This window comes from Tasmannia lanceolata, unplaced genomic scaffold (genome assembly GCF_043159265.1).
Source record: "Tasmannia lanceolata isolate RefF3 unplaced genomic scaffold, GAP_Taslan_0.1 ptg000016l, whole genome shotgun sequence".
Classification (NCBI taxonomy): domain Eukaryota; kingdom Viridiplantae; phylum Streptophyta; class Magnoliopsida; order Canellales; family Winteraceae; genus Tasmannia; species Tasmannia lanceolata.
In genome coordinates this window covers 11,757,501-11,769,423 of record NW_027518693.1, presented here as the reverse complement: position 1 = coordinate 11,769,423, position 11,923 = coordinate 11,757,501, and the positions used below count along the sequence as shown (strand labels likewise).

Sequence of the window (11,923 nt, the reverse complement as noted above, 5' to 3'; positions counted from 1 at the left end):
AGGAGAAATTGGCGACAAAAGAAATAACAGCTCCATAAGTAGAGAGTGCTTGGTTTCTTTGGTTAAAATTGGTGTATCATGTTCTGGAGAATCGCCGACAGAAAGAATGGATATGAAAGATGTTGTGATTGCACTGAATGGGATTAGAGACTTATATCTTGGGGTTGGGAGCTACAAGGATAGACAAAACAGAGCACAATTCTTACTTGAAGATTCTTCTTACTTCGGGAATTGCTACTGATTGACATAACAAGAAATGATTGAAATATAGTGCTTGGTTTCATTTGCAATATATGTAGGAAATGCTCCAATTACTAAATACTTTTGAATCAATATGTGTATCAAGAAGATTTTGTGTCAGAGTATTGAAACTTTTCTACTGGGGAGTTGGGTCCCTATTGCCTTCACATTTGATCAATCTTTTCTTGGATTTACAAGGAGAAGATCATATGAAAGAAGATTTGTTGGTGATATGGTTCACCGACAAACTTTCGTTCACCTTGAGAGTAGTGTGCACACAATGGATGTAAGTGCAAGCCAACAATTAATGTGGGCTCCTAGACCACCATTGATGGCTTGTGCGGAAGTTCTACTAAAAAGTTAAAAAGGCTATCATTTTCAGCATCAATCCTATAAATCAGTTTTTGGAATCCATGTGTGCCATGTCGAAGTTATCGGGCCCATTGATCTGATTGAGGTGCAAATGATCTGGCATGTCTTTGGCCCCACCTTGGTAGTGCTATCCTATTTTTCTGTAGATTTAATCTTATAGATGAGATGTCTGATTGTCTGTTGCTTCAAATCAAGGGTCTCGATTCCCCATTTGGGGCCCAATGCTCCATGTTAGGATTGATCTGTTTGCTGATTGACCACTCAGTCGAACTCAAGTGCACATATTTATGGTTTGATCATATTTCGTTGTATCCATACACGTAGATTATGTGTACTCATAAAATGATCATTGCAACATTGTTAATGCCCTTCATTGTCAAACATTAGACATTTAGGCTATGCTCTTTACCAATCTCAACCGCCGCTTTGCCCTTTTTTTCATTGCTAAGAATGAACATATTGGAAAGACATGAGAATTGCGTCCGCCACGCGGCCCATTTTTATTTTTATTTTTTGTTTCTATAAATCCGTGCTTGCTCGCGAGCAGCTAAAACTTCTGAATCCGAGATGTGAAGTGAAGTCACTCCAACCAATTCTCTTCTGCCCGTTTTGCCAGTCTAAAAATTATCGAATGAGAAGTGAAATACCCCAAAATGAATTTCGTTATGGAAGGGTATTTTTGTCCAAAAACACTCCTACTTATTTAGGGTTCCCAATTTGATTTGAATTAGGGCTCTCTAATTAAAAGCTACAAATACTTATTTAGAGCCTTTAATTTCCCTAGAAAAGCAGCCATAAAGAAAACGTTTTTGGAGCCTTGGAGGACGAAAGAGCCGAGGGTGATCTTGTGTTCTCCAAGAGAGGAAACCAGATTTTTAGAAGGGACCGTCGGTTTGTTTGATGATGATTGGGTTCATGAAAATCATTTTCAAACATACCACAAATCATCACTCTTAAGACAAAATAAAACTTAGAAGATTCAATTCATTTTCCATTTTTAACATGAAGTCATTCACTAATCAAGATCATAGGGGTCCCTAAGATGTGTGTTTTCTAGAATGATATGACATTGGCACAATAAGACACCTTACACAGGATAAAATAAATCAATTCAATAGTTCAACTTAAGGAATAGCAAAGAAATGCACAATGTGGCAAGATAAATTATCAAAACACCTCTTTTTTATTATTTTGCCAGTTCTTTCGCTTGATCTGCACTCCAAATGTTTAAGGCACTTCTAATATCGTGCATTCTATCTTCACTAAGGGGTATTGTAAAGATATCAGCCAGTTGGTCCTCGGTATTAATGTGTTCTAAACTTATATCATCCTTAAGTGCATGATTTCTGTTGAAATGATGCATAATCTTAATATGCTTTGTTCTTGAGTGTTGTATAGGGTTCTCGGTTAAATTGATTGCACGAGTGTTATCACACATGATGGGTATACTGTCCAACTTTATACTATAATCAATCAAAGTGTTTCTCATCCAAAGGACCTGTGCATAACAAGCCCCATCTGCCACATATTCAGCCTCAATGGTGGAGGTCGCTACTGAGTTTTGCTTCTTGCTAAATCAGGATATGAGTGACTTTCCAAGGAATTTACAAGTCCCACTAGCGCTCTTTCTATCTGCCCTACATCATGCAAAGTCCGCATATGAATACCTAGTGGGCTTGAACTCACCGATCATTTTCATACCATAAGCCAAGACTTTAGTTGCCTCTAACGTATTTAAAAATTCTCTTGACTGCAAATAGGTGAGACTCATTTGAAGCTGATTGAAAGCTAGCATAGAGGTAGACACTAAATTTCAGCGAAATTTTTGATAAAATATTAATTTTTTATTTATGTACAAAATTTCAGCCGAAATTACCAAAAATTATGCCAAAAAATCCAACATTTCGAGCGCATTTACCGAATTTCGACTGAAATTTCGAGATTTTGGCTAAAATTTCAGTTTTTGAGGAGCGAAATTACCCCCTAAACCAAAATTTAAAACTGATCATTAATAGACTAGAGGAGGCTATCCCAAGCAAAAAAGCAGCGTATATATGACTTCCTTTTGGAAAATTATGGACTAGAGGGCAACACGTTTTATAAAATCTCTCAAAAGAGGAATGATAAAATGAAGGGTGCCCTTGCAAAAACCAATCTACAAGGGCGCCTCCATCGGTCAATCTCAACAAAATGTATTTATTACTTATTTAATTTTATATTTTCTGTGCCATTCTGATACTTCTATGTGCCCCTTATAAATGCACTTTATTGAGATGGACCAACGTGGGCGCAATGGGGGCGCCCTTGTGGCTGGTTTTTGCAAGGACGGCCTTCATTTTATCATTCCTCCTCTCAAAATAGTGTCCATTGCCTCGCACTAATTAAACGTAAAAGTGGTTTTTTGCATAATTCTCTAATTTTCTGTACATTTGGTGTTTTTACCCACACTCCTCCAAAAAGTTTGAACCCCCCATTAAAAGTGGCCCAGCATGTGGTTTGGCTCGGCTTGCCACTAAAAACACAACCCCAAAATTTGCAGGCTTTTAGACCTCGTGGACTGCAACGGACTGATTTCAATCAAATCAGAGGTGGGGGGTCTTATGTTTTTTTTGCTCAGAATCGTCAGGTACTAATCTGGAAGCTGAGCTTCTCCCGTCTCTCCAGCCCCATTTTCCTCCTGCATGTGGGTATGTTTCAATTTTTTTTTCATGCATTTGAACTTTTGAAGCTGGGTGATGGGTTTTGCTGTTTGTTTGATTCTGCTATGAAAGTAGACTTGCATGCCTATGGTTTGATCGATTGGTATGTTGGGTTTCCTCTACTGTTTTGTATTGAGCAAAGATTATGGTATTGAAATGCATAATCAAGTAAATCTTGTCTTGTTCTGTGTTTCTCCTCTATTTTCTTTACTGCTTTCATAGTTTGATCTTGGTTTGCTTTCACAATCACATTTTATTATGCATACATTGTAGTTTGTGTTGGATTAGTGATATAAAATTATTTGGGATTAACTTCTTTATAAATGAAGGGCATTCTTACAATGTGTTTCTTACATATCCACTTAAGAGGGTTTTATCTTTAGTTGTTAGGGTTCTTTTTCTACAAGAAAAGGGGTTTTCTCTCTCTTGAAGGGATTTTCTTCTTCTATTGCAAGTGCTTGGATCCAAGGTTGTTGGTTCCTTCTATGGTGTTTTCTAGGTTGTGAAAACCAAGGTTTTAAATTTCGGTTTCGGAGGTAATTTCGGTCCCATCCGAAACCGAAATTTTAGCCGAAATCCCGAAATTCGGTAACAAGCGCTCGAAATGTCATTTTTGGGGCTGAAATTTCGGCTGAAATTCTGTAGGGCCCGTTTGGATACCCCTTGGATTTGAATTTGGAGGTGCATTTGGATTTTTATATCCAAATTCGGCGTTTGGCAAGCCTTTATGACATCTGGATTTGGATTTGAGTGAAATCCACAAGATTTAAAAATTCCTCATGTTAGTGTAATTTTTTGAATTTATAAATCCTTTCTGCGAGAGGTTATTTATAAATCTAAATCTGACCTGTAAGAGGTTAAAATGACCAAAATATACAAAAAAAGTGTTAATGACTTAGGTACCCACATGACATTAAAAATTGATCAAAATACATCGTATTAGGTTAAATGGCTAGAGACAAAATGACCAAAATACCCCTATACCAGGTAAAAATGACAAAATACCCCGAGTCGTGCAAAATGACTAAAATACCCCTACGACATAAAAATGATCAAAATAACGTCATACAGGGTAAAAATGACTAGAATACCCCAATATCATCAAAAATTACTAAAATACCCCTAGATCAAGTAAAAATGACCCATTTCTCATAAAAAATGACTAAAATGACTAAAAATACCCTCATGAGATAAAAATACGCAATATTAGGTAAAATAACTAGAATACGCCCGGGTCATGCAAAATGACCGGAATACACCTATACTGGATGAAAATGACCTAATAGCCTAAGTCATGGAAAATGACTAAAACACCCTTATGACATAAAAAATGATCAAAATACCCCCATATAGGGTAAAATGACTAGAATACCCCTGGATCATGGAAAATTACTGAAATGCCCCTATATCAAGTATTTTAGGGCTTTTTGGTTTTGTTAGATTTCAAATTCAAATCCAAAGAGCATCCAAACAAAAAAAAATTAATTTAGATTTGAAATCCAAATCTATACGTGGTCATCCAAACGGCATTATTTATAAATTTGTGAATTTTAAAATCTTTGATTTCAAATCCATGGATTTTGGAAATCCAAATTCACCTCCAAATCCAAATCCAAAGGGTATCCAAACGGCCCCTAAAGGAATAAAAAATTAATATTTAATAGGTGAAATTTCCGAAATTTTGACCGAAATTTGGTACGTTTCGGGAATTTTGGTTTCGGAACGTTTCGGTTTCGGTGTTGACTGAAATCTGAAATTTCGGATTTCGGTCGAAATTTAAAACCTTGGTGATAACATTGTAAAGAGGGAATTGGTTTCAGATTTCGGTCGAAATTTAAAACCTTGGTGAAAACATTGTAAAGAGGGAGTTGGGTTTTTGCTTGGGTTGTATGAAGAGGGTGTTGGTGGATTTTTCACCATTGTTGGAGAGGTAAGGGTTCTCACCCTTGTTGTAATTTCCCATCATTGTTAGTGGATTTCTACTTTTCAGAGTGCCTGTGGATGTAGACCAAGTGCCGAACAATGCAAATCTCTTGTGTCTCTTGATTTTATGTTCTCTTTCTTTATTTCACTATTCACTTAATTGTTGCACACACTAGTTTGCACTGATCCTGTGGGTTATCGGTGGCTATTAGTTAAATTTGGAGTTTGTTAATTTCATTTTTTACGAGCTTTCACCGGTAAATACGTCCATTTATAATTTTTTCATAAATTTTATTTAATTTGGAGGCATCTATAGACGATTTATGTATGTTCTTTACATATTTTTTTATAAGAATTATTAATTATTTCACATAAGTTTCTCATCTGTTTCCTATGTGTTCTCCATATGTTTCCCATGCATTTCAGACACATTTCTTCATTTTTTTTACGTTTCAATTCTGTTTTGGAAATGCTTTCCCACCCCCAAAGGTGTTTCTGGCAATTATGGTGAGAACACCATTCTTGTTTTTCCTTCTCTTCATTTCCTTCTTCTTCTCTTCTTCCAAACCCTAGATCCTACTAGATTTTCAACTGAGTGATGGCGTATTAGCAGAGTAAATTGTAGGGCTAAACAAATGAATAAGATATTCAGCACCAAATAGGATTTTGCTACCAAATATGTGATAAACAGTGGATGCATTTTTCATTTTTTTTCTGAGAGCCCGACGAGGTTGGACAAGTAAATCCTATGTTTTTTTTATCAGCTGAATAGGTTGATGATTTGCCAATTTAAGACTTATCATCGGAACAAGCGTTCTGCCCATTAACTGCATCTGCAGACTTGGATTAGGTGATATCTTTCTTTTTGTGTTATATTTCACTCTTGTATCTTTTATTCTTTTCATTTTTTCATTTCCTTTGAAGGTGTTTATTTCCAGTGAAACACCCATGTATTAATTTTGCATATATTAAATTATTTTGTGAATGTGGTAGGTATATCACCTTCTTGCTTTTAATTCCCAATTAATTATGTTAGCGAAAAGTGCATTTTGTGTTTTAACATTCAATGCTTCTTCTATCAGTTTTCTACCAAGTAGCACAAGGCGCATTATTGTTGTTATGCTGTATGCACCGTTCTTGTCATATTTGTGCTTTGAAGTGCTATTTTGTTGCTTAAACTGCTATTATGTCAACAGATTTCTTAACTGGCTTGATATCTTGGAGAATATTGTATATTTAGGTCAATTTTGCTTGCTCTTTACTTTTCACTTTATGGAATCTTACTCTTCAACAACTCTGTTGGATCTAGGTGGTTGGCACTTCCAACTATTTGAAGTACGATAAGTAATTATGAGAGGGAAGCGACTGAGGAAAATTGAAAATCATGTTGGTAGGGGGGGTAACATGACCACCAAATGTGGGGATAATCAAGTAACACAAGATTTTGTATTAGGCGATATTTTATGGGTCAGAATCCACAATCATTCATGGTGGCCTGCTCAGGTATGTGAACTGTTTTCACCAGGTAGATAATCATGTTGGTTTTTCATGGCGATACATGAATATCATTAAACCAAAAATGCAGTATTAGTTTAGTGTTGAAAACCATTAGTTTGCTTGAATAAAATAATTGTTGTTGTCCATGTTTTTAGGCACTGATGTCCTAGGACAACATTAATTGAATGCTTTCTCATTTGTCAGATTGTAGACGAGAACACACTAAGTGGGAGTAATAAAATCAACAAGAAAATAGAGGGTGATGTTCTCGCTCGTCTAACGTCAGTATTTTATCTTAAAATTAATTGATTTGTGCATCCATAAAGCTTATTGGCCCTTGATATTTTTTTTTCCTGGCAGCTTGTATGTGGACCCTATGAAATACCGATCAGAGTTTGAGAGTGTGGGTGCCAAAAAAAATTATTCCTTATAAAGCAGTTGTTTCTTTTTCTCAAAGCATATAGTTCCCTGATCTATTTTTTCATTGGATATGAACATGCTATGTTTTTCTGTTCAGTCTCTTCAGCAAAATAATGATAATGTTAGAGAGCTTTTCCAGAAAACTTTGGAGCAGGTAATATTTTTGTTGCCTGCCAGAAAGAAGTTTCTGAACTCTCTTCTGTTCGTCTCAAGGAAATGATTTCAGAAGCAAAAAAAATAAAATAAATCTGATACACTATTCCGTCATGTTGAGCCGTGCCTGTAGGACATTTCTCAAATCACATCCAGTGCTAAGTTAAAGAGGAAAGCTTCTGGGCCTGAAGGTAAGCCAGCCATTTCACTTTAGCTATCTATAGATTGTTTGCATTTGTATATGGCCGGGCAGCATTTATGGTCTATGAGGCAAGGGCATAATTGAAGGGCAAAAGTATTGATCATATTTCTTAGAAACTTACCTATGATTTTGGTAGTTATGACTTATGAGTAGCGCCAAATTAATTCTCATAGTTATGCAATAAAAGCAAGTGTCTGTTACGAGCCTAATTGGCCGTAACACAAATAAATAAAAGAAAAAGGAAGAATAGGAAAGAGGATGGTTGGTTCGAGGCAACCGGGACCTCCTAACGGTTCAAATCGAGAGGAACCGTAACTCTCCTAGAAACATAGTTTCTATTTTACTGTAAATTCTCTTCTTCTTTATTAATGATAAAGATGCCCTTTAAATAGAAGGGCTACATCCCACGTAATAGCATGACCCAAAAGATAACTAACAAAGAGAAATATTAGGAAAAGTGATAACAACCACGATTCCACATAACAAACACAACTCTAAAGGACTCAAATAAAATATTTAACAGCCTAAAACTTAGGAGATTTATTTGGAGAATATTTCCAGCCGTTTTTTGGGGAATCTATATTTGGCACGTATCATTCCTTCCCCCTTACAATCGACCTTGTCCTCAAGGTCGAACATGTTAATCCACCGGGATCCCAAATCATAATGGAAATGATTTTGTTGAGCAGAATAATTAAAATTGGACTTCCATCTTCAAAAATAACGGTTGCGATCTTGGGAACTCCACTTTCAAAATCTGTCGTGATAAAGCTCGAAAAGAAATATGACTTTTCATCTTTTTTGGCATCAATTCTCGCAGTTTTCTCTACACGAACATCAACTTCCTCAAGTTTTAACTGTTTATCTTCTTTGCGCATTTCCTTCATCTCCATTCTGATTTTCTTCAAGCTTTCCACAAATCGTCGGTGTTCTTCCATCATTTTCAAAGCCAGTCCTTTAATTTCTTACAAATCCTCACGTATCGATTCCCAGAACTTCGAAGACGCAGCCATAGCGTAGGACAGACTTCTCTGATACCACTTGTTACCAGCCTAATTGGCCGTAACACAAATAAACAAAAGAAAAAGGAAGAATAGGAAAGAGGATGGTTGGTTCGAGGCAACCGGGACCTCCTAACGGTTCAAATCAAGAGGAACCATAACTCTCCTAGAAACATAGTTTCTATTTACTGTAAATTCTCTTCTTTATTAATGATAAAGATGCCCTTTAAATAGAAGGGCTACATCCCACGTAATAGCATGACCCAAAAGATAACTAACAAAGAGAAATATTAGGAAAAGCGATAACAACCACGATTCCACATAACAAACACAACTCTAAAGGACTCAAATAAAATATTTAAAAGCCTAAAACTTAGGAGATTTATTTGGAGAATATTTCCAGCCGTTTTTTTGGGAATCTATATTTGGCACGTATCAGTGTCTTTGTAATGCAACGCCATCTCAGGTTTTGAGTCGCTTGACTTGCACTGTGTAAGGTTTTCTTGCCCTAAATGATGGCTTATTACAACATTCAAACGCATGTAAGATATTTTTGTTAATTTTGTAAATGGTCTTAATGAACATCTATATCAGTGGGCATTTACAATTAGTTGAAATCCAGTCCATGAAATAATTTGATCTGTGGACATCATCATTGCGGTAAAGGTCGTAATGCTAGAGGAATCATTATCGTAGGGCACGAAGGGGGAGGTCATAAGCATCTATACTGTAAAACCTATTTTTGATGGAATGAAAAAGACATGGTAGAATCGTAACCATAGAATACAACTAATCGAAATGCATACATTTGTCTCATGCACTATGGGGATGGTGAGAAGAGACATGTTTTACCTCCCAGAGGAGCTATAATTGGAGATACCATTGTTTAGGAAATGGCCTACATTTGAGTGCGGTTTGAACTTTTGATTTACGTAATTGGAAGTAACTAATGAGGTTTACGAAGAAACCTAGAAATTGATCACTAACCCAACTTGAGTAGCTCTATGGGATAGAACTCAACAGAAAACTGAAGAGTAAGGGCAGGAAGTGATTGGGTTCAGTTGTTCCTAATAAAAAATTATTCTCTAGAGATATGGTAATGTGGAGAGGAGAAACTTGTTTGTAGCACAGGTAGAACCGGAAGCGCCCCTTATTTCAAAGAGAGGGCGAGTTATTCACATTTCATTTGATAGTTAGAGGTTAATTGAAAGCTAAGCAGTAGTAATTCTAAAGATCTCCTTGGGAAAAATAGGGGACAGATGTCTACTACATTACCCTTAATATGTGGCAGTATCAACGTGATTTCATAGTCATTTGGTTTGAACTTTGAATGCTACATGAAGGACATAAGCCAGATGATGGAATGCGAGACTTAGGATGTATAAGATCATAACATGTGTGATTCGACATATTTGGTTTCCTATATATCCACTCATGCAGTACTTCATACGATTCTACAAGACCCATCTGTCTAGATATCATCATATACATCTAGAAAGCCATATGCTTTGGAAGTAGCTTGTACAGTTTGGGAATGGGTTTTATTGATAAAAAAGAATAATATACTTGAACCGATATGCCCTTAGGCATAGCTATACATAACATAGAAATCACACTTGGAAAATGGTGGACAATTAGCTAGAGCAGTTTGTAGTGAAACTGATTGGAAAAGAGGATAAATCGGCCCCATTACGATTACCATATGGGGAGGTCCATTTGATATCCAAAAACTGCTCAGCAACAGTCCGCAAGTGGGTAATGTTGGGGTGAAATAGAAAAGTTTGGACTTTTAGGTATTGCCGGATCTGAGTGTCGACTATTGTTAGTGTCCCATGGTAAGAGTAGACATGAACCTGTAGACCATCCCTATGGGGTAGTGGTGAAGGGAGGGCCCTGATTGGTAGAGAAAAACCCACAACCCCTTGGGGCTAACTTGCGCTTGGAAGAAGTAGAAAAAAGGAGTAAATATAACTCAACTCAACTCAACTCAACTCAACTAAGCCTTTGTCCCAAACTAGTTGGGGTCGGCTAATGAATCCTTTAGAAAATTGCTAGAGGAATAAATATAATGATATTTATATTCTTTGTCGCCGTTAATGGTAAAGTAAATATGAATATTGAAAATTGAATAGGACAAGTAATTGCTGGGCGAATGATGGGAATTGAATCCAACAAAGTAAAAAAAGCACTCAGCCATGGCGCGTTCACTAAAAAAAATCCTTTTGTGGTGAGGGATCGCGACCATTTGTTCCGGCCATTGTAGCGCTTGTGTCGCCCAGGGCATAAGGGCCATGATGACTTGACATCATCTTCACCTTCCTCAGGCTTATCACCAGAAATCTGTTTAGGGTACCAAACTCTGTTTGTCCGACCCAATTGCATCTAATTTTGATCATCTGATAATATTTTGAATATGTTTGTTAAAAAATAATTTTTTGAATATAAATTTAAAATGCTTTAAACAATCAATCCATGAATGTTTACTTTTCCATCAATAAACTTAAATGAGCTTACAGTTTTGGAATTGAACCTTCATGCAGAAATTGCTAGAGGTGAAGCCTCTAGAGACAAAAAGCCAAAGCAAGATCGGATCAAGAAAACACAGGAAGTAGTTGGCCTTGCTCTATGACCTTGGTTATTGTTTTCTCCCCATTTTTTTAACATCACTTGTGCTTTGTTTTTTTTTTTTTTTTGATCGGTAACGTAGCTTGTGTTTTTGTTCTAACATAGCTTATTGATATTGTCTAAACCTGCCATTAGGCCACAGGTTCTCCAAGAAAACCACTATATTCTATTGCACGGGGAACAAGAACAAAACAAGGTCGTCTCTTTGCAGAAAAAAACTAGAGATCAATCTCGGGAAGGATGGGGTTGAGAAAAACCAGAAGGCAGATACTTGTGACTCTGTAAGTATGGGTCTTTTTATTATGTTTGTCAATAAGCTTGTGCTTTAAACTGCAACAGCTTATTGAGATAATTTAGAACTCCTACTGTAATGGCCTGGGGATATCTCTTCCTATGCTTATCTCTGCTGCTGTAATGTTGCTAGTTCACTTCTATAAAGCTTCCACTGATTCCGCTAGAAAAAATTTATTTAGATATTCCATCGACTAGGGGTGTAAACGGATCGAATTTGAAGCGGTTATGGCTATTTCTGAATTCGATTACAGTATACACTAATCCGAATTCGGATTCGGATTTGAATTCGACGGATATTTAATATCTATTACCGAATTCGATTCTGGCGGATATTGTTCGAATTCAAATATTATCCGTATCCGTTTATTCGGTAAATTTGAACATTTTATTGTAGTACTTTATCTTTCTTCTCATTCTTACTGCTCGAATGAATTTCCAAACCCTAAAACAAGACCTCTACCTTCTCTTCTTAAAATTAACTCTCAAACCCTAAAATA

The 11,923-nt window shown here is 36.4% G+C and overlaps 1 protein-coding gene across 2 annotated transcripts in view; it reads left to right on the top strand.

Annotated features, from left to right (window-relative positions):
- Positions 1–3,097: 3,097 nt before the first annotated feature.
- LOC143847828 (uncharacterized) overlaps positions 3,098–11,923 on the top strand; it is an 11,116-nt gene continuing 2,290 nt past the window's right edge. The window contains exons 1-8 of one of the 2 annotated variants that reach the window (XM_077356609.1): positions 3,098–3,299; positions 6,544–6,737; positions 6,936–7,012; positions 7,092–7,134; positions 7,249–7,305; positions 7,438–7,495; positions 11,048–11,115; positions 11,268–11,413. In XM_077356609.1, coding sequence (XP_077212724.1) covers positions 6,585–6,737; positions 6,936–7,012; positions 7,092–7,134; positions 7,249–7,305; positions 7,438–7,495; positions 11,048–11,115; positions 11,268–11,354 — 543 coding nt within the window. In that variant the 5' untranslated portion in view covers positions 3,098–3,299; positions 6,544–6,584 and the 3' untranslated portion in view covers positions 11,355–11,413. Of the gene's footprint in view, positions 3,300–6,543; positions 6,738–6,935; positions 7,013–7,091; positions 7,135–7,248; positions 7,306–7,437; positions 7,496–11,047; positions 11,142–11,267; positions 11,414–11,923 lie in introns of those variants that run through there. The other variant, XM_077356610.1, reaches the window with a different exon arrangement.